The following is a 27,909-nucleotide window of genomic DNA, read 5'->3' on the forward strand; positions in this document are numbered from 1 at the left end:
GCAGGAATTCAGCTTCGCCACAGCCTGGACCACAGCAACCTGCAAGTTTCTCAGCAGCTCCTGCAGAGAGGGGCACAGCCCTGAGCCCTGCAGCGCAGGGATGTTTCTTGGATGAGTTTCTGCTGATCCAAAGAGAGGAACCTCCCCATTAGGTAATAATTAAAGCCTGATGGAGTTTACACTCAGCTTTCTTTCAGATTCGTGGTCTGCAAACAGCTTGGAAACAGCTGTGAATCTGGTCTGTTATCCTTCTTTCCTCATCTACAGACACCACACACATCTCTCACTCGCAGTTAACTGCACACAGCGGATTCAGCAGGTAGAATGCCTTCTCTTGTTCAGTGAAGTGCGTTAAGATGTTTACTGAATACCTACTATATGCAAAACATGCTCCAAGTGCATAGAGATGAAGAAGGCATAGTCCTGGCTCTGGGGAGCTTAGTGTTTTAAGAATGCAAATTTACTCTGTAGCTAGGCCTAAAATAAGCTTAGCCCAACATCTGTCTAGGTTTTATAAAATTTGTAAAGGTAATACTTTCTCAATAAATTTAAATTATATGAAAAAGTGAGCTGTTCCTTCTTTCTCAGCAGTCCTACCACCCAGAGGTAACCACTGTGATAGTTTGCTTATGTGGCCCCAGTGTTTTCCACACCCGTATAGCATATCTGTATAAACAGATTTAGAAAAACAAAGGCAGAATGGTACTGACATATTTTGTAGTCTGCTTCTCTGACCTAACAATAGGGACCCTTTTCATTTCAGCATTTACAGATATGCTTCATTCTCTTTAGAGGCAGAACGTTGCATGGAATGTGTATGTCATAATCTATTCAGCTGTTCTCTTATTTATGGACATGTGGGTTTTCCACTTTGCTGCTATTATAAACGACGCCACAGTGAACAGTCTTAGACGTATAACTTTGCTGACATGGGGTACCATTTTTGGAGACAGATTCCTAGAAGTGGAATTTCAGTATCAAATAGTGGAAACTTTTTTTTATTTGAGTAAGTATGGCCACATTTCCTTTCTAAAAAACTGCAGCAGGTACCAATAGAATATAATATTTATAGTATTTGTTTTCCTCTACCCTCATAACACTGTATTGTTTAAAATTTTTTTGCCAATATAATGTGTGAACTATTTTGTTTATATGCATTTATTAATGAAGTTGGGTACTTTTTCATATACTTAGGAATTATTGTGTTTCTTCTGTGAGCTGATGTTCACAGCCATTGCCTATTTTGTTATTTATGCCGTTCATAATAATTTCTAAGATCTCAATGTATATTGGGATATTAGCTCTTTGTCATGTGTTGAAAATATTTTCCCCTGGTTGTCCATTAAGTTTATTTTTCATGACATTTGTACTAAGGCAGATTTTTTTTTTTCATTTTGAAATGAAAAAAAGAAATACAACTTTGTCTATGATCTGTCTGGAATCGTTTTATTTAATACATTGTTTAATGGTTAAGGGATCTAATAGTACTCTAAACTTTTTAATGTTCAAAATTGCTAGCCACTTATGCCAGCATTGTTTATGGAATGATTTCTTTTCCCCTGCTGATTTGAAATGATACCATTATCATTTCCCTAAGACTTAGGTTTATTTCTGCAGTGTTTCATTCCATTGATCCGTCTACTATAGAAGTAAAGTACTTTTAACTATTGTTGCACTGCAGAACTTTTAGTATCTACTAAGGCTAATCCTTTTGCATTCTCTGGAGTTTTTCTGACCATTCTCCCATGTTTAACCCTACAAAGTACTTTAGAATCACTTGGCCAAGTCCTCTCATGGCCTTTCTCTACTCCCCCAGCAAAAGTACTCCTGGAATATTTATTAGAATTGCATTGAACTCATTGGTACTCAGAGAACTGACCTCTTCATGAGTCTTTCTATCCAAGAATGTGATGAGTTTATCAATTTGTCTACATTTTGCCTCTGAAGTAGTTTAGTTATGTTTATACAGGTCCTGCACATTCTTCTTAATTCCTAGATTTTATGTTTTCTATAGCTATTAGGAAAGAGCTCTTTTCTTCTATATATTTCTTAACTGTTAAGTCTGACAAGTTTTCCCTATTTGTTGTTACAGATAATAAAAAGTAGAATCACATGAAATTGATGTGTTTGATCCTGTTTTTGTCATTTTATTGCATATTTGTGTGTTTTTCTTATACTTATCTTTTGCTCTTTTGAGTTTTCTTTTCTCTCTTTTTTAATTTGCTTCCTGCTAATAGAGTATTTGGAAATAAACAGGGCTATCTACTCATAGTTAGTTTTATGTCTAAACTATAGGGTAAGACTACTTTTTCTGTTCATCAACCAAAGAAATTGAGTCCATTTACTCATTCCATGAATGACAAAACAAATTAGTGTATGTACCTATTCTCTTGCCATTCTACTTGACTTCTTTCCATGTTCATTGGTATTTTGTCTAGTATCATCTTTTTTTGTTAAAGTAGATGCTGTACAATATGATATAAGTTATAGGTATACAATACACTGATTCACAGTTTTTAAAGGTTTTACTCAATTTATAGTTATTATAAAATGTTGACTGTATTTCCCCTGTTTTACAATATACGCTTGTAGCTTATTTTATACCTAATAGTTTGTACCTCTTAATCCCCTACCCCTATATTGCCCTCCCCATTCCCTCTCCACACTGGTAACCACTAGTTGGTTCTCTACGAGTCTGCTTTTTGTTGTTGTTATATTCATTAGTTTGTTGTATTTTTTAAATTCCACATGTAAGTGATTTCACACAGTATTTGTTTTTGTCTGACTTATTTCACCAAGCTTAATGCCCTCCAAGTCCATCCATGTTGCTGAAAATGGCAAAATTTTGTTATTTTTTTATGGCTGAGTAGTATTCCATTGTATATATGTACCACATATTCTTTATCCATTCATTAGTTGATGGACACTTAGGTTGCTTCCATATCTTGGCAATTGTAAATAATGCTGCTATGAACGTTGGGGTGCATGTATCTTTTCGAATTAGAGTTTTTGTTTTCTTCAGATATATACCCAGGAGTGGAATGTAGTTCTATTTTTAGTTTTTTAAGACGCCTCCACACTGTTTTCCACAGTGGATGCAGCAATTTACATTCCTACCAACAGTGCATGAGGGTTCCTTTTTCTCCACATCCTTGCCAGAATTTGTTATTTGTGTTATTTTTGATAATAGCCGTTCTGACAGGTGTGAGGCAATATCTCATTGTAGTTTTGATTTGCATATCCCTGATGATTAGCGATGTTGAGCATCTTTTCATGTTCCTGTTGGACGTCTGCATTTCCTTTGGGGAAAAAACCAGCTCTTCTGCCCATTTTTTAATAGGGTTGTTTTTTTGACGTTGGAATTGTATGAGCTGTTTATATATGTTGGATATTAGTCCCTTATTGGTCATAACATTTGCAAATGTTTTCTTCCATTCAGTAGGTTGTCATTTCGTTTTATCAGTGGTTGCCTTTACTGTGTAAAAAGCTTCCAAGTTTAATTAGGTCCCATTTGTTTATTTTTGCTTTTATTTCCTTTAGGAGGTGATCCAAAAAAATATTGCTGTGATTTATGTAAAAGAGTGTTCTATGTTTTCCTCTAGGATTTTTATAGTATCTGGCCTTACATTTAGGTCTTTAATCCATTTTGAGTTTATTTTTGTATATGGTGTTAAAGAATGTCCTAGTTTCATCTCTTACACATAGCTGTCCAGTTTTCCAAGTACCACTTACTGAAGAGACTGTCTTTCTCCATTGTATATTCTTGCCTCTTAATTGACCAAAAGTGTGTGGGTTTATTTCTGGGCTTTCTATCATGTACCATTGATCTCTATATGTTTTTGTGCCAGTACCATATTGTTTTGATTACTGTAGCTTTGTAGTATAGTCTAAAGTCAGGGCACATGATTCCTTGAGCTCTGTTCTTCTTAAGATTGTTTTGGCAATCTGGGGTCTTTTTTGTTTCTATACAAATTTAAAAATTATTTGTTCTAGTTCTGTGAAAAATGCCATTGGTAATTTGATAGGAATTGCATTGAATCTGTAGACTGCCTTGGGTAGTATGGTCATTTTAACAATATTGATTTTTCCAATCCAAGAACATGGTATATCTTTCCATCTGTTTCAGTTGTCTTCAATTTCATTCATCTGCATCTCATACTTTTCAGAGTATAGGTCTTTTGCCCCTTAAGTAGGTTTATTGCTAGGTATTTTATTATTTTTGACGTGATGGTAAATGGGATTGTTTCCTTAATTCTGTTTTTGCTAATTCATTGTTAGTATAGAAATGCAACAGATTTCTGTATATTAATTTTGTATCCTGCTACTTTCCCAAATTCACTGATGAGCTCTAGTAATTTTCTGGTGGTGTCTTTAGGATTTTCTATGTATAGTATCGTGTCATCTGCAGACAGTAACAGTTTTACTTTTTCTTTTCCAATTTGGATTCCTTTTATTTGTTTTCCTTCTCTGATTGCTGTGGCTAGGACTTCAAAACTATGTTGAATAAAAGTGGCAAGAGTGGGCACCTTTGTCTTGTTCTTGATGTTAGAGGAAATGCTTTCAGTTTTTCACCATTGAGTATGATATTAGCTATGGGTTTGTCATTTATAGCCTTTATTATGTTGAGGTAGGTTCCCTCTGTGCCCACTTTCTGGAGAGTTTTTATCATAAATGGATGTTGAATTTTATCAAAAGCTTTTTCTGCATCTATTGAGATGATCATATGGTTTTTATTCACTTTGTTAATGTGGTGTATCACATTGATTGACTTATGGATATTGAAAAATCCTTGCATCCCTGAGATATCAATAAATACTACTTGATCATGGTGTATGATCTTTTTAATGTATTGTTGGATTCAGTGTGCTAATATATTGTTGAGGATTTTTGCATCTATATTCATCAGTGATACTGGCCTGTAATTTTCTTTCTTGTGATAGCTTTGGTTTTGGTATCTGGGTGATGCTGGCCTCATAGAATGAGTTTGGAAGTGTTCCTTCCTCTGTTTTTTGGAATAGTTTCAGAAGGATAGGTGTTAATTCTTCTCTAAATGTTTGGTATAATTCACCTGTGAAGCCATCTGGTCCTGGACTTCTGTTTGTTGGGAGTTTTAAAACTACTGATTCAATCTCATTACTGGTAATTGGTCTGTTCATATTTTCTATTTCTTCCTAGTTCAGTCTTGTGGTGTTGTACCTAGGTTGTCCATCTTATTGCCATGTAGTTGCTCATAGTAGGCTCTTATGATCCTTTGTATTTCTGTGGTGTTGATTATAACTTCTCCGTTTTCATTTCTGATTTCATTGATTTGGGCCTTCTGCTCTTGATGAGTCTGGCTAAAGGTTTATCACTTTCATTTATCTTTTCAAAGAACGAGCTTTTTGTTTCATTGATTTTTTTCCTAATTTTTACATCTGTATTTATTTCTGCTTTGATCTTTATGATTTTTTTTTCTTTTACTAATTTTGGGTTTTGTTTGTTCTTCTATCTCTAGTTGCTTAGGCATCAAGTTAGGTTGTTTGAGATTTTTCTTGTTTCCTGAGGTAAACTTGTATCACTATAAACTTCCCTTTTGTTTTTTTGCTTTTGCTGTGTCCCACAGATTTTGGATCATCGTGTTTTCATTTTCATTTGTCTCTAGGTACTTTTTGTTATCCTTTTTTATTTCTTCAGTGATCCAATAGTTCTTAAGTAGAATATTGTTCAGCCTCCATGTGTTTGTGTTTTTTCAATTTTTTTCTTGTAGTTGATTTCTAGTCTCATAGCATTGGGGTCAGAAAAGAAGCTTGATATGATTTCAGTTTTCTTAAATATACTGAGGCTTGTTTTGTGGCCTAGCATGTGATCTGTCCTGGGGAATGTTCCATGTGCACTTGAAAAGAATGTGTATTCTACTGCTTTTGAATGGAGTGCTCTATACATACCAGTTAATCCATTTGGTCTAATGTGTTATTTTTTTTATTTTTATTTTTTTTGCGGTATGTGGGCCTCTCACTGTTGTGGCCTCTCCCGTTGCAGAGCACAGGCTCCGGACACACAGGCTCAGTGGCCACGGCTCACAGGCTCAGCCGCTCCACAGCATGTGGGATCTTCCCGGACCGGGGCACAAACCCGTGTCCCCTGCATCGGCAGGCGGACTCTCAACCACTGCACCACCAGGGAAGCCCTGATGTGTTACTTAAGGTCTGTGTTTCCTTGTTGATTTTCTGTCTGGATGATCTGTCCATTGATATAAGTGGGGTGTTAAAAATCCCTTACTATTATTGTGTTACTGTTGATTTCTCATTTTATGTCCATTCATATTTGCCTTCTATATTTTAGGTGCTCCTGTGTTGCATGCATGTATTGGGTTGGCCAAAATGTTCATTTGGGTTTTTCTGTAAGATGTTACAGAAAAAGCCAGTGGAACATTTTGGCCAACCCAATATATTTACAATTGTTATATCTACTTCTTGGATCGATCCCTTGATCATTATGTAGTGTCGTTCTTTGTCTCTTTTAACAGTCTTTATTTTAAAGTCTATTGTGTCTGATAATAAGTTTGCTACTCCGGATCTCTTTTGATTTCTTTTGCATGGAATACCTTTTTCTATCCCCTCACTTTTAGTCTGTGTGTGTCTCTAGATTTGAAGTGAGTCTCTTGTAGGCAGCATATGCTAATATATGGATCTTGTTTTTGTATCCATTCAGCCACTCTGTGTCTTTTGGTTGGAGCATTTAGTCTGTTTACATTTAAGGTAATTATCAATATGTATGTTCTTATTGGCCATTTTGTTAATTGTTTTGAATTTGTTTTTGCAGGTCTTTTTTTTTCTTCTTTTGTTCTCGTGATTTGATGACTGTCTTTAGTGTTACGTTTGTGTTCATTTTTGTGTGTATCTATTATAGAATTTCAGTTTGTGGTTACAATGAGGTTTTTATCTAGCAGTATATATATATATATATATATACTCTCCTCCCCTCACAATTACTGTTTTTGATATCATATTTTTTATCTAATTGTTCGTGTATCCCTTAACTGCTTATTGTGGATCTAGGTGATTTTACAACTTTTGTCTTTTAACTTCCCTACTAGCTTTCTGTGTGGGTGATTTCCTACTTTTACTGTATGTTTGCCTTTACCGGTGAGCTTTTTCATTTCGTAATTTTCTTGTTTCTAGTTGTGGCCTTTCCTTTTTAACCTAGAGAAGTTCCTTTAACATTTGTTGTAAAAGTGATTTGGTGGTGCTGAACTCTCTTAGCTTTTTCTTGTCTATAAAGCTTTTGATCTCTCCGTCAGATCTGAAGGAGAGCCTGGCTGCGTATTCTTGGTTGAAGGTTTTTCCCTTTCATCATTTAAAATATAGTGTGCCACTCCCTTCTGGCCTGCAGAGTTTCTGCTGAAAAATCAGCTGATAGCCTTATGGAGATTCCCTTCTGTGTTATTTCCCTTGCTGCTTTTAATATTCTGTCTTTATCTTTAATTTTTGTCATTTTGATTATAGTGTGTCTTGGTGTGTGTGTTCCTCTTTGGGTTAATCCTGTATGGGACTTGCTGCACTTCCTGGACTTGGGTGACCGTTTCCTTTACCAGGTTAGGGAAGTTACCAGCTGTTCTCTCTTCAAATATCTTCTTGGGCCCTTTCTCTCTTCTTCTGGGACATTCCCCTATAATGTGAACATTAGTGCTTGATGTTGTCCCAGAGGTCTCTTAAAATGTCATTTCTCTTCATTATTTTTTTTTCTGTTCAGTGGCAATGATGTCCACTACTCTGTCTTCCAACTCACTGATTTGTTCCTCTGTATCGTGTAGTCTACTATTGATTTCTTCTAGTGTGTTTTTCATTTATTGTATTCTTCATCTCTGGTTATTCTTCATATTTTCTAATTCTTTGTTAAAAACTTGGAACTGCTTGCTCTGTGCATCCATTCTTCTCCTGAGTTCTTTGAGCATCTTTATGATCATTACTCTGACCTCTCTCTCTGGTAGATTGCCTATCTCCATTTCACTTAGTTCTTCTTCCGGCGTTTTTATCTGGTTCTTTTGTCTAGAACATGTTCCTCTCCCAACACATTTTGTCTAAGTTGCTATGTGTATTTTTACGTATGTGGTAGATTAGTGATGTTTCTTGACCTTGGAGAAGTGGCCCTCTGTAGCAGATGTCCTATGTGTCCCAGCAGCACGCTCCCCTCTTGTCACCCAAGCTATATACTCTAGGGGTTCCCCCTAAGAGGGCTGTGTGGGTCCTTCTGTTGGGGTGGGCTGGCTATGTGGATGGTCTGGTAGGCTTGGTTGGTCCCTAGCCCGGTTGGTTGCCAAGCCCCGCCTTGTGTGGATGCTGCTGGCTGCTGGTTAGCGGAGCTTGCTTGCGAGGCAGCTGGCTGCAGAACCTTAGGCAGCCCAGGCTAGTGCTGGTACACTGGTGGGCGGAGTCAGGATCCAGAAGACTCCAGGGCTGTTGCCTGTCCACTGGTGGGTGAAGCCATGTCCTGGATTTAGTGCTGGACTACTGGCAGGCAGGGCTGGGTCCTGGAGTTCGGCTGCAGGGCCCAGGGATCCTAGAGCTGGTGTCAGCGTTCTGTTTGGGGTGGGTGGGGCAGAGGTGGAGACCAGTTACTGACACAGTTAGGTATGGGGTCTGGGGTGTCCCAAAGCTTGTGTTGCCCTGCCAGTGGGTAGTGCCAGGGCCCAGCTGGTCCCAGGGTAGGGTCTGGTCTCTTTTGGGCAGGCTTGGTCTGCAGGCTGCAGGATTGTGGTTTTCTTATGTCTGGTGTCTGCCCTCTGGTGGGTAAGGCTGGTTTAGAGGTTAGCGCATGGCTGGTCTACAGGCTAGGCAGGGCTGGTGCCTGTCCACTGGTGGGTGGAGCTGGGTCCTTCCCCTCTGGTGGGCAGGGCCCTATCTAAAGGCATGTCTAGAGGTAGCTGTGGCCTCAGGAAGCTTTTAGGCAGCCTCTCTACTGATGGATAGGGCTGTGTCCCTGCCCAGTTAGTTGTTTGGCCTGAAGCATCCCAGCACTGGCACCTACAGGCTGTTGGCTGGGGCCAGGTTTTGGCACTAATGAGCTAGATGCTTGATGTTGGTACCATGATGGTACGAGTCCCAGTGTCCACACAGTAGAATACACCTCGCTATGGCTGCCACCAGTGTCTATGTCCCAAGGGTGAGCCACAGCCACCCCTGCCTCTCCAGGAGACTCTCCAAGACCAGCAGGTAGGTTTGACCCAGGCTCCTATCAAATTACTGCTTTTGCCCTGGGTCCCAATGTGCGAGAGATTTTGTGTGTGCCCTTTAAAAGTGAAGTCACTATTTCCCCCAGTCCTGTGGGCCTCCAGAAATTAAGCCCCACTGGCCTTCAAAGCCAAATGCTCTGGGGGCTCATCTTCCCAATGCAGGACCCCTGGGCTGGGGAGCCTGATGTGGGGCTCAGATCCCTCACTCCTGTGGGAGAACCTCTGCAGTATGATTATTCTCCAATTTGTGGGTCACCCCACCCGGGGCGAGTATCGGACTCGATGATATCGCGAGTCTGCCCCTCCTACCCTTCACATTGTGGTTCCTTATTTAGTTGTAGAAGATCTTTTCTGGTATGTTCTGATCTTGTTCATCAATGGTTGTTCTGCAGATACTTGTGATTTTGGTGTGCTTGTGAGAGGAGGTAAGCTCAGAGTCTTTCGACTCTGCCATCTTGCTGGGCTCTCCTATCATCTTTTTTTTCTTTCCAAACTTGATGTAGTTTTTATTTTAAAAACTATCAGTCATTGTTTTGTTGCCACAGTCAACTTATGTACAGCACAATCTATGTGTTTAGTGAAATTTGCTTGCCATCTCCTTTCACCCCAGTGTGGTTTACAGTATCCTGATTTTCATGATGTGAAACAAGCCAGGACCTCTGTAGGTGAATGACTCCTTGTACAGTGATAGGACTGAAAGTGGGTTCCTCACTGAAGTGGTCATAGTGCCCTGCTACTCATCAAAGGGACATAAAGTATCCACCCTCATCACCCGGGGTTCACCATGTGTGTCTGTGGCAGTTGAGTGGCTGAAAATATGGGGCAGGGCAGCCACCTTTAAACCTAGAGATGAGTTGTGCTGTTGATAAAGCTGAAAGACAAAAGCAACGATTTGGGTCTTCTATAGCAGCCTGCTGCTTGGCTTTTCTGGGCCAGCAGTTTGGGCTCTGAATAAATGACAGCTGTGGGGGGACTTGGCATTTAATACGGGTTGTCACTGCAGCTGTGAGTAAGCTCCAATTCTAGGTTCTTCGCTCCATTTACCTAACAAAACAATCACCCCTTTCAGCTTTTTCCTAACAATGATGACTTTTGGAAATTTCAAACTGATTCTTCAGTGTGATCCAATTATACAGGAATTAAAAGTGGGTAGAAATAAATGGGCTTTAAAGAAGTGAAAAGGCAGGTTTTCCCAGATACGTTTGCCTATGAAAATAATCCTGAGAGAGAAGATGCTTTCAATTAATGCAAACATACATAGGACAGAAAAGATTCAGCTGTTTTCTCTGGAAAAAAAAAAAGTTTATTGCATTTGGAAGTCAATAGATATCTTTTACAAAAAAGGTTAGAATAAAGATCTCACATTTGTAAAGGCACATATGAAACATTTTAATAACAAGGGCAGTGAGAACATAAACAATACACAACTAGGACCAATAGCTAAAGACTTTATAAAAACAGATAGGAAACAGTGCAAAAATACTGTCAAAAGTCAGTTTCATACACCTCTTAATTGTGTATAAAACTGGCAAGCATAAGCTTATTTACTGATATAAAAAAGCACATAGAATAGCATGCATAATTTTATTTAAGGCTTTTAATATTATTAAATTGAGAGGGAGTCTATACCAAAGTAAAGTTGACATGTGAATATTAATCACTCCCCAACTTAGGGAACGTCCTATAAATGTCTCACTCCCTCTCTCCCCTTACAATTAGTTTGCAGTGAAGAGACTGGACCTCCATCTTGCAAGGTAGCAAGTGCCCACCACGGGGAGAAGAATGTGTTATCAGGATCCCAAGCCCCTCTCTGGAATGCATTTCTCACAGCAACAATACGATAGGTGGTTAAATGCCCAGGTCAGCCCATGCCAGCCAGATCTGGCTGACACCACCCTGCTATTCAGCCGTGTTGGACATCAGAAGGCTTCTATGGGCTGACCTAAAACCCTTAAGAACAAACTGGTTTCTACATTAGGGACTTGTCTGTAGGTTCGAAATGAGACCTATTAAATGTCAATTGGTTTGAATGATAAAACAATTCACAACATTTTATAAAACACAGACCAAGGAAAGCATCAAAATACTGAATTAAGTCTCACAACAATAGTCCAGTGAAACAAAATAGATCAGCATGTTACTTGATGTAACACAAATTACTTCAGGTTATCTAATAGTCATCTGCATATGTAAACCCTTTTTTCCCCCATTTACACGTCCTCAAGCAAGTTAGCTGACTATTGAAGGAACAAAGGACATACACAGGAAAGCATCTCTGATGAAGAGTAACCTTACTTTTGAAAGGATAAGGGTAATAGATTTTTAAGATTTCAGACTGGCAAGAAAGTTCAGTCAAAGGAAGTTGCAATAACATTTTACGGTATTCCAAGTTGGGAAAAATGGCTCTGAATGACAGCTCTCAGTTCTAAGCTGAAGGTGTTTATTAGCTAACACCACATACAGTCCAGGGAGGTGGGAGGCCCCTGAGAAATGCTGAGAACGTCAGGCACCTCTGCTCTGAGAGCCAGCTGAGCTCAATGCAGAGCAGGGTTCCTGAGATGTTAGCAAACTAGTTCCACCCTAAGGCACAAAAAGACCCCAATCTAATGTTCTTAGCTTTTTCCCAAAACCTCTGTCAGGTGAGGCAGCCTCTGTGTTTCCCTGAAGGAGGAGGTGGAGGTGAGGAAGAAAAAAATAGGACACATTGCAGACTGGATTGAATAGCGTGTCCTGCCCCTCCCTAGACAGGGGAGAACGGATCACAAGGCAACGTATAAATGTCCCTGCGGAGCCCAGAGCTTCACCCATTTCACCAGATTGGCCAGGCTGCGTAGAGGTGACGGTGAAGGGAACAGAGTCAGCAGGAGAAGGCTAGAAACAAATTAATCCGACTACACGTGTCACGATGCCAAATGCAGCCGCTGTGGCTCCATGTCAGCTTGCCTCAAAAGAAGCCTGAGGGAGTGGTGCAACCTTTGTCCTAAACAGGACTGACCATCGATCCAGCTTATCTTCCACTCCTTCTAGTACTGACAGTGCCCGTCGCCAAGGGGAGAAAGGGGGTAAAGACAGCTTCCTGGTTGCCGACAGCACCTAGCTATTTTCATTATGGTTATTTCCCTTTGCCAGATTTCATTCCTTGAAACTACATAAATGCCAAATTTTACTTTGTGAAACTATATAGGCTTTTCAGGATTAAAATTAGATTTCCGAATTACATAATTTGGAGAGATTGAGCAGAGTGATTACCTATGACTAGATTCAGCTGCTTTGTAGGAGTTGCTAAAAGGGTAGGGAAAGGAAAGAAAAGGTGTGCTGTCGAGAGCTGATCCATAAAGCAAATGAAAAACAAGGCCAGCGTAGCCCTAAGTGAATGGGGTGCTCTTGGAAGAGGGTGACATCACAAAGTAGTCCCACCTGTGCCCTCAAGTGAGACAACGAACTGCCGTTACTACTGATATATTGACGTCTTACCTGCTTTTTATGCCCTGATTAGAAACACGATGTGCTGGGAAGGGGAATCCGCTCTGCAGCCCCACCGGGCCGGAGGAGAGGCGCAATCAAGATGCACAGGAGGGGCTACCCTGGTGGCGCAGTGGTTGAGAGTCCGCCTGCCGATGCAGGGGACGCAGGTTCATGCTCCGGTCCGGGAAGATCCCACATGCCGCGGAGCAGCTGGGCCCGTGCGCCGTGGCCGCTGAGCCTGTGTGTCCAGAGCTGTGCTCCGCAACGGGAGAGGCCACAACAGTGAGAGGCCCACGTACCGCAAAAAAAAAAAAAGATGCACAGGAGCTGTGATAGCTAACTCCAGAGCCGTGTGGTTGAGCAAATCTTCTGCTAATAAGGTGGCAAGGAAAGGGAGGGCCACCAGCAAGTGAGGGGAGGTGGTCTTTCTGAGCAGCAAACCTAGGCAGGCATCAGAATCGAGAACATTCGTCAAGCTCCACTGCAACAGTGAGGACACGATTTAAAACTACGAGCGAGGGTACGGACGTCCCCGGTGCCGCCATGGTTGAAAATCCACCTGCCAATGCAGGGGACATGGGTTCGAGCCCTGGTCCGGGAAGATCCCACATGCCGTGGAGCAACTAAGCCCGTGCACCACAACTACTGAGCCTGCGCTCTAGAGCCCACAAGCCACAACTACTGAAGCCCGTGCGCCTAGAGCCCGTGCTCTGCAGCAAGAGAAGCCACCACGATGAGAAACCTGTGCACGCAACGAACAGTAGCCCCAGCTCGCCGCAACTAGAGAAAGCCCGCACGCAGCAATGAAGACCCAACGCAGCCAAAAATAAAATAATTTAAAAAAAAACCAAAAACTGTGTGAGGGTGAAACAGATCTCCCCACTACAGCGCGGTCTTTCCCAGGATCACCACCTCATCTCCATCCCTCTGGCCTTATAGAAAGGGAGGGAGTAGGAGAGACATCACCGAGTTCAGAAAATTGTTTGTGAATCAGGAACTTTTTGATAGAAACTCCAAGCCTTCCTCTTTCTCTTCCCATTTATAGCTCTTCTCTGGGCAAGCTTATGGCATTTTTTGGAAAGAATGATCTGGATGGCCCAAAGCGTGGCAGAAGGAACAGTGACTTTCTAGATAGATGCGTTCTCATGTTCAAGGCTGCCCATCAGCTTTTGCCCTCCTGTCTTAAAACGAGAAGTTCCTTGAATTTACTTTTTAAATGAGAGGGCTGATCAAAGCTCCAAGCAGTAGGAACTGACCCACATCCTCCTTTTCACTGCACCAAGCAACAATAAATTATGCAGTCCTGTGAAACCGACTGATGCCAGATATTCAATGCCAGGCTCATGGACATTTTAATAGAGAACCTTTTAGTTTGGCCTTGAGGAAGAAGACACAGCTGTCTTAAGCTGGAAAAAAATAAGTAAGGTAGTAAGCTGGATAAAAACACGCATCTGAGTTCCTAACAAATGCAAAAGCTGAGAGCAGGCAGGATAAAGGTTGAGTGTCAGGCAAGTAGGCCATCGAGTTCCTCAGGACCCCATGAAGAACAGCAATTTTCGGGGCAACACATATGAGTTGGCAGAATTTGGATATACCTGCCCATTTCTCCCAGGCATGTTGCTGTTACTTTCGATAGATGCACCAGTAAGGTCTTTTGCCCCAAATGTCTTAGAAGCTGAGGCAAAGACAAGAACCATTGTGCTTAACTTGCTCAGAGTTCACGGGAAGTGTCAAACATAATTTAATATCCTAGAGATGTCCACCCTATAGGGCCGAGTAGGATTATTTCAACCCTATAGGGCCAACTAATCTGTCACCCGTAAAGCTCTAGACCAATGGAAAATGTTTGCAGTCTCCATGAAAACCCCAAATTTCTCCATTTGGAATCAGTGCTAGATGAGTTGTTACTCTGCTCACGGAAAGAAATCACTAAGTAAGAGCATGGTGAGTGTCTGATAAAATCCATAGGCAATAAAATAAAACACAGTTGCAGAAGTATCTTTGGTAAAACAAGAGGGAACTGTATTCCCACAAAGAGCCACCCTAAGAGCCCAACAGTAATTACTTGGTGCTTCTGGAAATTTCTTACTCTGGGATCCTGACAGTTACCCCCGACACGAAGGAGGAATGAAGGGTAGATTAACACTGATATGGCTCAGACTCAGTCCCCAACCCTTGAGTCTAAGCTCCCTGGCACACATCTTAGAAGGTCCCTGCATTTGCCCACCCCCTGACCTCAAGCGATTGACAGATCTACCCCCCCCCAAAGAAAATCAATAACCATACCCACTTTCTCCATCCCACGCACCACTGGAAGTGGGGAAGAGAGATTCAAAAGCACATTCTGCTTTGTGACTCTGGACACCTCGGGCCCACATATTGTGTTCCATAACCACTGGGCTGAGGTCAGCTAATACAGACTGTGTATCAAGAAAGGATGGCAGCTGAAAACCCCATAGTCACGTGCGTGATGGCCAACCCTGCCTATGAGAATCCAAAGTGCTCTCTGCAAAGAGTGACTCCAAGCCCCAGGAGATGGCCCACTCAAGTGAGGCAAGGGTTGCCGCAGCAAGGCAATGAGTTCACAAAAAGAACCAAGCCGCCCACTGTACATGCTTTCGTGTTCATTAGCACTTGAGAAATGACATATGGTGCGCTGGGATCCATACTAATCGGGGAGGAGAAACAAACTGTAAGTGTTAGGTTGATCCATGTGAATTTTCTGTTATTGTAAGTAAAACATGGTCCAAATATTGGAAATTTCATATGAGTCAACCTATATCAAGCTGGAAAAGATAAGAAAGGTAGGCAGTTGGATAAAAGTGCTGACTTACGGTACCCACTGGTGTTTATAACAGAACCACAAAAGCTGAGTGTAGGCAGGATAAAGGTTAAGTGAGTCCTGGGCAAGCCAGTGGGCAAGTCCCACAGGATGTCACCCAGCGGAGCCCACCAAGACCCTCTCTCCAGGCCGATGGGGGGAAGGGGCCAGAGATGGCCACGGGACTCGGAGGCAAACAATAACTAATTACAGTCCAAAAATAGTTCCTCTTCTCAATCTAGGAGCACAAAAGTTGTAGAAGTAAAATTCTCTCTATTTAGGGTTCTCGGAAGTTTATTACTCAGAATATTCCACGTTTGACATCCCTGCCTAAAGCCGCCAAATCCTCCTTTACTTCCTGTCCAGGGAAAGTGGTGTGTAAATGTAGATGAGACCAAGGTGGTGTCCACTTAAAGCCCAAGGAACCCAGTAAAGCACAACAGGATACGGTTCGGCTTTTCAAACAGGCTTAGCTCAGCTCAAGGGTGAAGACGTCAAACTCAGCCCCACTGGTTCAGGGACCACGGTAAACAAGGATGAACACTGCGTCAATATATCCAAATGGGAGTGGATGAAAGAAACAAAACATTTCAACTGGAAAAACTTCAAAACCAGAGGCCTGAAAGCGTTGGATGGCTTTGTTGTAAGATGGTATCTTTTTTTTTTTCCCCCTCCATTTTAAATTTTCTCCCTTCAAGTCGAAACTGCAGCTTCAGACTTGATACATCGTCAGGAACTCACTCCAAAAGCTCTAACTAGATAACTAATTTAGTACACTTTGCTTCAAGGTTTATTCCTTGGCTTGCTTCCCAGATATAAAGCATCTCTGGGCAATTATTATGCAGATGCCACTGAAAGGACTTCAAATGTCTGCTGCTCATTTAACAGGAGATAGGTTGGCATTTACTGGAGACGTGAAAAGGAAGGCAAAATGGGCTCAAGGGCAAAAAGCATTTGTTTTTAAAAACAAAATATGGGGAATCACTTTTAAATGTTTTCCTTTGCGTTTCAATACAACCTTCGGCTAGGAAATTGGATACTGAACCTACTTCTTTGCATTCTGTGCGTTCATGAATATCCCCAGAGCACCAACTGGCAACAGTGGATGAGCTGAAAGGAGGGTCGTGAGTGATGAACTCAGGGACAGCAGATCTACACGCTGCCCACATGAGACATTTTAACACCCCACACTGGGGCCTGAGAGACAAAGAGAAATACCGATGTGGTTCCTCAAACAATAAACCAGTAACGGCAGACCAACTGTTAAAACATCCCTAACAGCAGAATATCCCAAGGATGGAAAGTCCCTAAGGAAAAGGAAACAATACCTCTTTGCTTGCCGATGATCCAATTTCTGAGCGTCTCCTAGTGAGGGTTACGAGCTGGGATCCACTGAAAATACATGTCATACTAGTGGTTTTCTTTTTCAGATCACGCAGCAAAATTCCAGAATCTACGGCGCTCAGCTGAAGTTCTGCTCCTTGACTGATTCTTTAGACCTTGGAAGAGAAGGTAGGAGGCCCTCCATAGCCAGATACTGAGTCCAAATACAGAGAACCACCGCTCTTAACACCTGGCCAGATGTGAAACCAAGTTGATTCATACTCCAAAGTAGTTCATCAGGAATCTGCTTCCGCACCCGCCTGTTGTGGTGACCAGAAGCCACAAAGGCACACTCTTTCTGGTCGACTGGATGCCATTCTTTCTTTATATTTGCACCTCAGGAGGAAAAAAAAAAAAAAAGGAGCAGTGGAAGAAGGCATCATGGAACACCCGCAAAAGTCAATTTTAAGAACAAAGCCACAATTAAAAGTTGCATCAAGAAAAACTACACAGTAGAGGGGAAAATTCCCCAGAAGTCAGCAAGAGGGATAATGTGCAGAACATGATTATTATAGACTAACCTACAAAATTCAGAAGGACAGTGACCAGTGAAGGCCCAGAAGGAGACGAACTAAGGACTGAGCTTCAAACTGAGGGCAGGGTTAATACCACAACTGACCAGAGTGGGCTGTATGGAGAAAAGGAAAGCACCACAAATCTCACCGTCTTTCAGCAGGTGGGCCAAGCTTTGGACTGCAAGGTCCTGGGTGGGCTTAGTTCTGCTCCTGCAGGCCAAAGGCTGGAGATGCTAGCAGCACGGCGGGGATAACACTTGGGGTGGCTCCTGGCAGGGCCCCTGCCACCTGAGTGCCAAAGAGCCCCCATACATCAGCTTTCCCAACCGCTTCCTTTATAACCTTTCCATGGCACCCAGCACCTTGACCTTCAGATCCCCGTCAGCACACACTTCATATTTAAATAAGAAACAATATCAAGGGCCTGCATGTCTCCTCTCTCTTCCACACTGGTCTGTTATCTTCTCTCAATCAGGCAAGAAGCCTAGCTGCACAGACGGCCTGGCCCAGGGCCTCGGAGGCCACCAGACTAGGGTCCACTGAGCCAACAGGGAGAAGCAGCAAATATCAAGGGTGCAGTCTCCAGCAGGGGAACAGGCTCCAGAGCCCAGAATAAGGAGTGGTTGAGAAAGATACAACACAGAGTCCTCATTCTTCCCGGGCAATGGCAATCACTGCATTGGAAAGGGAGCATTTCCTCTAGCTGGTCCTGTCTTTAACTCAAGTCTGGGAGGAAAAAAGAGACTACTGAGGGAGAGGGCAAAAAGGGGAAAGGGAAGGAACTGCCCATCAAGCCGCAGGAGCCCCCAAATATAAGAAAAGAGTGTTGTTCTCCTTCAGGAAAGGGTCTTAGCCCTTTATATTTTAGGATGAACTCATTTTCTTGCCATCTTTGATTTGGACATGAGCAATTAGGCTGACAAATTTCAGGGCTGGTTACAAATCTGGCTGCAACTTCACTAGAGATGTGTTCCCTTATGCCTCTGTCCCCCAAATAATCCACCAGGCAACCCTCCCTACTGACCTATTACAATGCAGATCAGTCAAAATGTGGTTCAGATGAAAAGTACTATATTATTGTGAAAACTGCATTACGATGATTCACAAAAGTTATTCCAAAGGGGGAAAAAATAAATTATCTCATATAAAATAATACATGATGTTTGTGAATGATCTTGGCGCTCCTGTCTTCAGGGAGCCCGTGACCTGCCTGCTCCGGCCATCCGCGCCCTGCTGGGGGAGCAGATGTTGTCTGGAGGTGCTTCCCCATCTGTAAGATGGAGCTGGCTGCCTCTTCCAGGAGCTGAAGCAGGGGGTTAAATGAGTCTGGAGTTTTGGAGGAACTGGATGAGGACCTGGTAGACAAACTTGTACTGAGCGATGGTCTGGATCATGAACATCCTTTGCTCCCTGAGGAGCCTCAGCATCATGGGCACTTCCACCTTCTGCAAGAAAAGAGAAGAAGATCCTGAGATGGCGGCGGCGGGGGGGGGCTTCCCTTGGTTCACTCCCTCATCCAGGAAGCATTCACTCGCTGCCCCTGTGCAGGTACAGGAGAAAGCCAAAGACAGCCCCCTCTAGGTTATCCCAGTCAAAGACCCTAACAGTAACTGGAGAAGCTGGTCGTCATGTACCACTGTTGTGATATTTTAACTACAGACCAGTCCACTAGAGAAAACACAGAGGCTGGAGTTAAACCCGATTGGTACTCTTAACCGTACCATGACCCAATGGTAGGATTTAAGCCCTTTCTGGGTCTTCGCTTCTTCATCTGTAAAATAAGGATAATGATGCTTTCCTCCAATGGCAGTGTGGCCTTGGCCAAGTTAGTGACATTTCCTCGGCAGTAACACAGGGTGATAAACAGTACCCTCCTCAGAGGATCAGATGAAGAAATACATGTAAAGCATTTAACACAGTGTCTGGCACACAGTAGGCTCTTAAGAAAGACTACTCACTGTCTCATTAATATTAATGAAATAAGAACACTCATGCCCATCCTGCTACCCCACAGGATCGCAGGCATAACCAAGTGAGATAATTTACATGTAAACCTTTAAAACATCAAAGCACAATCTCTGGGCACCAGTCACACATGTTTGGAGTGAAAGTCTTTAACTAACGATATCTTGAGTATTAAATGAGATTGCCAATGTGTAAATTCTTTGAAGATCTCCAATGGAAAGGAATTAATACAATGGATCATTGGTGCCATGGTGTCCCCTCACTTGTGTCACTTTCATCCTCCTGGACCAGCCAAGGCCGAAGCACCATGGAGTCAATGTGCCATCATGGCCTTCGTATACTTCCCCCTGCTCTGGGAGCCCTTAATCCAGGCAAACGACCACACCCACGAACTTAGCAAGGACTGAGCAAGCATCAGAAATAAAATAATAAAAACTCAGCTGTATGTCTTTTCTTACTTTACTTTCAAGTCATTTCAGCTATTTCCAAACTTTGTGTAGCTACAATACCATACATGCCATCCTGTTTAGTCACGCTTCTCCAAAACTAGTTAAGTAATGCACACCACAGATTTAAAAGGAACAAGTCCCTGGTAATACGCAAAGAGAAAAAGGCATGTGAATCCTTAAACTATTAGTCAAAATACAGAGCCTAGACCATAAGCTTCTGATGGTAACTAGTGGGTCTGTGCCTAAACTCTACTCCAAAGTGACTGACATCGTGATACACAACACAGAGCACCTAATAATGAACTTAACATAATGCATGATAAGCATTACCCTGTGTTGGGCACTGAATATAAGGATAGAATAAGGCTGCTCCTACCTCATACCCATCAAAGGCTTTGACAAGAGAGGCAGGGTCACACAGAAGCTAAGAGGTCATCTCCTTGTGCCTCAGTTTCTCTTTGTTAGATGAGGGTACTAACAGAACCTCTCTCGTAGGGTCACTGTGAAGGCTACGAGCTGTAAGGCTCTTGAAATAGTGTTGGCCCATGGTAAACACTACATACACGTTAGCTGTGGTTATTATAGTATTTTCATTCTCGTCATCATCACAACCACCACCACCTCCCCCACCACCATCTCCTTTACCTCTACCATCTCCTCCACTTCCATCTCTGCCATCACCACTATCATTCATGGTCATTACCATCTCCATAGCCTGTAAGACTCAGCCCCTCAGGCTGACTCAAGGACAGTATACTAGGTGATACAGGGCAGTTTGGAGACAAGACAAAGTTCCCCCTGGTCCTCAATGAAAGAATCCTTCAGCTTGCCTTGAAGATGCACTTCCACAGGCTCTGCTGCCCACCGTCCCTAACCCAAGGAATCCGGAGGCTGCTGATGCTTGCTCCATCTTGCTTAGAAGACGCCCCCCCACCCCCCTACTCTACGAAGGAGGGATAACCAATTCAGAAAAGCAGCAAGATCAAGACATCTTGCTCTTTGGCTAGTGAGAACCTGACCTTTTGTAATTTAGCTAATCTGGGACAGGTGGCCAAGAGAGAGTATCACAAACCATGAAACTGGTGCGTTCTGAAAACAAAAGTATGGGCATTAAAATGTCATAGCTAACATTCAGTGACCAAAAGCAACAGGGCACAAAGCTTCCCAGGGCAGCCCAGGAGAATCCCCTCGCAGCTGCCCGACTTCACGGTTAAGCATCTTTGCTCCAGGAAAAAGAAAAGGCATTTCACTGATGAAATTAAAACTCTATGGATTATAGACTAAAACATAAAGTATCCTAAATCCAGAAGCCATGGAAAGAAGATGGGAAAGTTTAGACGGGAGAAAAATGGGACAACCAATTTTATATTGATTTAGCAAAATCTTTTGTTTAAAAAACAAAGAAACATGGTTGCACTCCTCTTCTAAAATAAGGGTTTGAATTTTACTAGCCAGGTCTGAAGCAGAACAAGCCGGCTACCAATAGCAATTATGGGAAATGGGACAGATAACGCTGGCTACATGTGCTAGGGGAAGGGAAGTGAAAACTATGAGTCATCTTGCTATCTTTGAATATCAATGGGAACAGAAGTCCTTTTTGGACTGACCACATTCCAGTAAGTGTTCTGGCATGCAACTGGGCATTGAGGAAATCTGCTGTGTCTGGATACACCATAGAGAATTTAATCACCCTGAGCCCTCACCAAGTCCACTCAAGGCCCTAGTGGCTGAACCCCTTACTCTGTACCACGCTGGCTCTGACATCTGTTATGTTCCACTGGGCCAGTGACATCTGGTGATCGATGAGCCTTCATGTCATCGTATTACTGAGGCTCAGCCTTTGATGGGTCTCCAAAGAGCTCTCAGAACACAGCGATCCTTCATGTCAGACCAGACTGACAAAACAGCTTCTCAAGTTGAAAAGGAGGAAGGGGGAACAGAGGAAGAGCACATGGGGAATGCAGAAAAGAAGGGGAATGCAGAAAAGAAGGGGAATTTGGCGAAGAAAGTGACATAAGAAAAGATCTCTAAGTGGGGAGGGGAGGATGCGGCCCTTCTTCCTCCCCAGGAACCCACTGGTGCTGCCAGTGGAGCTCGGATATGCTTGAGCCACACGTACCCAGATCCCACTGCATCTTAGTCTATCTTCCCAGCAGTGAGCGGATCTGGGACTCAGTGGCGAGCTATTCACTCTACTAGAAACTCCTAGAGACTTCTAGTAGTGACAGAGAAGCAGACAATCAAGAAATCTCATGTGAGACAAAACGATAAAAACTCATAGATGACGACGAGATTTCTGTTATGTAGACTCAAGTGATTCCATGATGGGAATTTTGCTCCCCAATAGAATGTTTGTTTGTTTGAACAACAGGCCACATGTGATACAACTCCTCTTCTACTTTTTAGCAGCACAAACATTCATATGTACAGACTGAACGTTTCCAAAATTAACCTTTCATAGGCAGGGAACTTAAAAATCCTTTGAACATATTTAAACTTGGCATTTATCGTTTTCCGAGAAGTTTGAATATAACAAACTCCATGGGGCAATATTTAATCTGATCTTCAAACCACTGAGTAAATACATATATTGTTATATAAATTCCTTCACAGAACATGCATTATAACATCTCCTGATTTTAAAACTATCAAACCACTTCAAAAGTTTCCTTTGATTCTCCAAGCTGTACAATTTGTAAATTGAACAAGAATCAAATGACACCTGGCATTTGGAGGCAGAGTGAAGACAGGAAATAACTCAGGGCCAGGAGGTGAGAGACCTCACTTCAAACCTTGGCACCACTGCTTAAGGGCCACCTGGCACTGGACAAGCCACTAGATTGTTTCTGGACCTCAGCATTCCTCATCTGTAAAACAGGAACGGGACGTGTGCTGCTAGCGGTGATTAAAGAACCTAAGAAAAAAAAAGTGAAAGCCATCTAAAACCCCTAAAGCCCCCTGTGAGAATAGAAGGCAGAAGAATTGTTCTTTCGCCTTTGATTGCTATTTGTCTCATCTCTACAAAATCAAAAGCCCCTCGGTGTAACTCCCTGACCTACAGCAAGAAGGGAATGCCACACACCGTGTGGGCACAAATTCAGCCGCAGCCCGTGTCTATGGGAGAAAAGCTGGGCCTCCAGCCTCAGCAAAGGCAGGCCACGTCTCTGCCCTCGGATTATCTACCTGGCTCTGCTACACACCACTGCCAGTCTAGACAAGAGCAAAGAGCCCCCTCAAAAAACTCCCCACTAAAGAACGAAAAACGTTTTTAAAGTACACACATTTTCACGTAGGAGTTAAGCCAAAACACATCCCAGAAGTGCAAGACGCATCTATACCATATGCGACCCAATAACCCACTGTGGAAAATTACCCACAATAAAACCAGACCTTCTACGAAACACTGCAGACTTCTGGGAGTTGATGCCAGCAAAGATCAGATTTTCTAAATGTTGCCTCTCTCACAGTTTCAACTCTTTTTCTATATTATCGGGGTCTCTACACAGAGCAGTGAAAGGCAAAAGATCAGGAAGGTTGTAAATGTCAGAGTCCAACTAGGAATCATGGGCCTGGAAAACTCTCATCAGGAGAGGAAATTAAACAGTGGAAATAGAAGGGTACAGGTGAAGGTTTGGCCATGGTGTAGATTGGTCCCCAAGGTGGAGGATTCAGAAGCCCAGAATGACTTACTTCATTATGCTCCAGGCAGTAGATCATCAGCTCAGAAAGGATGACCACGCCGGTCCTTCCCACCCCAGCACTGCAGTGGACCACTATCGGGGGGTGCTGGTTCTTGGTGCTTTCCAACATGCTGTTGGTATGGCGACGGACCGACTGGATCTCCTCCAAGTAGGCTGCAAGACAACATGCAAATCTTGTCACTGATGTCCTGCATCGCTTTGCATACAAGTGAGGGGAAAAAAAACTGTGAATTTTTTTTTTTTAAGTGACAATAATTTACACTACTTACAAGACACTAATTATTTGGCTGGTACCCACTCTACAGTCCTGGATCCAGAAAGGACCAGCTGGGAGTCAATTAGTCCACGGGAGAATTTGTTCTTTAAATAGTTCTTTTTAAAAAATTAAATTCTGTCTTCCCCTCTGCAAATCCCAAAGTCCCCCAAGCAGATAATTCTCGACATTACTTACAGCCATTCCTACTGTTAACAGACTGGGATCAGACACCAGCCAGGTCCCCTTGAAATGCCCGCCTGTCAGAGCCAATTTCTGGTGGGAAGAGCGTCCATCTGCCCTCTCTTCCTTCCCCTCACTGAATGAGTGAATGTCAGCTGAGGCTTGACTCCATTTTTAGATTATAAAATAGACTTTGGGGAGCCTGGTTTTCAGCTTGGATCCCATGTGGTTATGTGAGTAGCTCAAGATAACCCCCCTTTCCTGGAGGCAGCATGTGGGTGGGGTGTGTGCCACGTGCCCCGTCAACATCTGCTTAGCCCCACAGGGCTGTGCAGGAGACTGTTCACCACTCCAACTGGGCACAAACTGAAAATTGCTCAACCCAAGCCTTAATAAGGACTATTTTTTTTAATGGTCATGAAAAAAAGGAAAAGTATATAAATGTAATCCCCAAACAATCCAAGAACTGGAAAAAGTCAATTAGTAACTGAGATTTTATAGTAGCTAGTTCAGGGGAGAAGCAGATTTGAAGGTTCCTGATACTCAGAAAAATCTCATCCCAGTGCAGCAGTGTAAAACCAAATGAGGAGAAAAACTCAAATTGCTGAAGAGAAAACAGCATTCAAACCATTCTCATAATTTTTTATAATTAATTAATTTATGTTTGGCTGTGTTGGGTCTTCGTTGCTGTGCGCGGGCTTTCTCTAGTTGCCGCGAGAGGGGGCTACTCTTTGTTGCGGTGCGTGGGCTTCTCACCGCGGTGGCTTCTCTTCCTTGCGGTGCACGGGCTCTAGGCGTGCGGGCTCAGTAGTTGCGGCTCGCGGGCTCTAGAGCGCAAGCTCAGTAGTTGTGGCTCACGGGCTTAGTTGCTCTGAGGCATGGGGGATCTTCCCCGACCAGGGCTCGAACCAAGGTCCCCTGCATTGGCAGGTGGATTCTTAACCACCGCGCCACCAGGGAAGTCCCCATTCTCGTAATTTAAAAGCACCTGTTTACACACAATGACTAAGAACTCCAATTTCTTTTATAACCTTATTTAATTAGTAATCTGAAATAGTTTACCCAAATAAACGTTTACTACCATCACCATCACCACCACTAATAATGTAAAATGAGATAGAACAAAACAAAAGAGGGAAGGCAATCTGAGGTGACTAGATAAGGTAGTTGCTATTGGTACCAACATGAGCTAAATACTGAGCGTGGAATTCCTTTCACAATTTTTTTCCCAAAGGGGAAAAGATACTAGACAATAACATTTTCTGACGGCAGGCAATGTTCACATACAAGAGACTAGGTTTTTCTTGTGCTAAATTTAAGGAGCGAAGTAAAAGGAATATTGATCAATAAAGCTGATGCCACCGTCAAGGGGAATTTCATGAAACACAGAGAAATTAGATTTAAGCAGATTCTTTCTCCAGCAATCATATTAATAAAGTTCCTTAAGGTGTAACTCAGTGAAGACCTATGGAAGACGGTTTGACCCAGTTCCTCTGCATCCAAATAATCTCATTTAAACACAAACAAAAATCTCCTAAAATTCTTAAAAACCTAAAGAGCCAACATTTCTAAGACCCTGCTCAGCACACTTGCCCTGAGTTTCTTAGAAAGGTAAATTAATAAACACTGTTTAAAAATATTCTCTATATTTTTCAGTAATTTAGACGGGCTGTCCTTAAATTGGTTCTGATTTAAAAGATTTGATTATAATTTTAACCATCTCATAAAACCTTTTATCAGATCTGTTAGCCAGTCATGAAACGGATCTACTTTTATTGTTTCCATTTTCTGAGTCTTGCTTCTAATAAAGCAATTAGCAAAACAGTACCAGAAAGGAATAAAAAGAACACTGTTATGAGGAAAGAAAGCTCTGCAAAGGTCACTGTGCTCATTAATATTTTGAGCTGCAGGTAACTGTTTGACCTCAGGCCAGCCACCAACCTGCTCTAGATCTCATTCTAGATCCTTTGATTCCAATCATCTTTCTTACTCTCAGTGTCCGACTCCTTAAGAACCATCATCACTTTAATGAAAAATGAAATAGCTGCATTGATAAATAAGTGTGCATCAGAATCTTTCTGTTGGAACTTGTGAAATGGTACTTTAGGTACTTGAAAACCTATTCTCTCTTCTCTCCCCCACCCCTCCTACTCTAAATGAATATCAAAATAAAAATCAAGGTTTTGACATTCTCCAACCTCCCTTTGTTGTGGCCATAGGTCTTCTGCCAGCTGGTGAGTCAACAACATAGCAGGTGTAGTAAATCTGCAGGGCACCCTTAGGCCTCCTTCCTAGCTGGGTGAGGAAAGAGTAGGGTTTCCCACAAGTGCAGGATGTTTAGGCAACTCTGTGGAAGGGAAGGAGGCTACTGCAGCCATCACCAAAAGCATCAGATCTCACCTCCAGACTGTGATCACCGGCCTGTCTTCGTCATGAGACCGCAAGAGCCTTTAAAACAAAGACCGCTTCATTTCTGCGTTCTAAGAGCCCGATTCAGTGCCTGGCACTGGTGGACACACACCCAGTTTTTGGCCTTACAAATAAAGTACTGCATACAATCTGGATGAATTGGTTTCTAAGATAACCATAGCTTGAAAACTACACATAAATTAATGAATCCAAAAATGATAGTTTCAAATACTACAAGCTGATTTCAATAATTCTTAGTATGTTTAATCGTAGGTATGAGAAACTACTAATTGGGATTTACTGCTGTAGGAAATACAGGGCTTCCGAGATATAAATTTTCATGAGAAACTTTTAAAGTTGTTTTTTCTATATTTTATTGCTTTGTGTTTCTTTTTTCTTTGGTTGTGGTAAAATATACATAGCATAAAATTTACCATTTTAATCATTTTAGTGTACATTACATTAAGTGTACAGTGGCATTAAGTATATTCACAGTGTTTCGCAAGCATCACCACTATCCACTTCTAGAAATTTTTCATGGTCCCAAACAGAAACTTTCTATCCATCAAACAGTAACTTCCTATTCCCCTTCCCCCTTGCCCCTGGTAACCTCTATTATACTTTCTATCTCTATGAAGTTGCCTATTTTGGATAACTCATGTAAGTGGAATCACACAACATTTGTCTTTTTGTGTCTGGTTTATTTTATTTAGCATAATGTTTTCAAGGTTCAGACACGTGACACGTATCAGAATACTAAAGGTCTAAATCAAGGTAGAACCAATTAGTTTACCACATTAGCTCATCTGCATAAATGGTAAAGAGAATATGATAAATGCCATGTATTAGTCTTCTCTGTTCTACACATACTACTGAAGTATTATATATTGAATGTTGTAAATACTTTTGCCACTTAAGAGAAAGTAGACTCTCTTTCCATTTCACCTCCAACTGATAAGACCATTACTGTTGGTAAAACCCCGACAGGGAAGAAAAGACTTACACAAAAATCCTTGGACATCCTCTGGGCAGCCGTGATCTGGCCAATCAGTATATTGCAAATGCCACACTGTCCTTTCCTGCCCAGACAAAAGGTGCTTGACCTTCAAGCCTGTGGTTGCATAGCAACCGGAATCTGTTCGGAATTTTGTGGTGACCTTGAACTTGCCATAGGTGGCTGAGCTGTGCTTGGAACCCAGTTTGGGCCAATATCGGTGGCTCTTGGTTCGTCCGCCTTCCTGAATCAGACACAGAAGCAAAATTGGACATGAGTCAGGGGAAGCTCTTATCCTCTTAATCTTAAAATCTAAGGACAGCGGAAAACTTGAATGGCTTCTAAGGCACTGACTCAGTAGCATCATGCAGTGTCTATCCCAGAGTAGATACCCATACATTTTAGCTAACACCAATAATAAGATTTACCACACAGTTATATCAATGGAAAAATCTGAAGATTCACAACTGGGCTGCAGTTGAATGTTAGAGAGAAGAGCCAGGGTGAAGACCAGAGGCGGGAACAAGCTAGGTGTGTTCAAGAAACAGAAAGGTCTTCAG

The 27,909-nt window shown here is 42.4% G+C and overlaps 2 protein-coding genes across 6 annotated transcripts in view; one reads left to right on the forward strand and one right to left on the reverse strand.

Moving 5' to 3' along the window:
* The window catches only part of SMYD2 (SET and MYND domain containing 2), a 74,601-nt gene extending 50,938 nt beyond the window's left edge, over positions 1–23,663 (forward strand). For 2 of the 3 annotated variants that reach the window (XM_022593394.3, XM_022593392.3), the window contains one exon: positions 5–23,663. In XM_022593394.3, coding sequence (XP_022449102.1) covers positions 5–115 — 111 coding nt within the window. In that variant the 3' untranslated portion in view covers positions 116–23,663. The remainder of the gene's footprint in view (positions 1–4) is intronic. The other variant, XM_089909699.1, reaches the window with a different exon arrangement.
* The window catches only part of PTPN14 (protein tyrosine phosphatase non-receptor type 14), a 167,646-nt gene continuing 155,883 nt past the window's right edge, over positions 16,147–27,909 (reverse strand). For all 3 annotated transcript variants that reach the window (XM_089909679.1, XM_089909686.1, XM_089909689.1), the window contains 3 exons: positions 27,359–27,593; positions 23,500–23,663; positions 16,147–18,840 (listed from right to left, as the gene is read on the reverse strand). In XM_089909679.1, coding sequence (XP_089765805.1) covers positions 18,712–18,840; positions 23,500–23,663; positions 27,359–27,593 — 528 coding nt within the window. In that variant the 3' untranslated portion in view covers positions 16,147–18,711. The remainder of the gene's footprint in view (positions 18,841–23,499; positions 23,664–27,358; positions 27,594–27,909) is intronic.

This window comes from Delphinapterus leucas, chromosome 1, assembly GCF_059928025.1.
Source record: "Delphinapterus leucas isolate spDelLeu-1000000601 "Yukka" chromosome 1, BTC_Dleu_Yukka2, whole genome shotgun sequence".
Classification (NCBI taxonomy): Eukaryota; Metazoa; Chordata; class Mammalia; order Artiodactyla; family Monodontidae; genus Delphinapterus; species Delphinapterus leucas.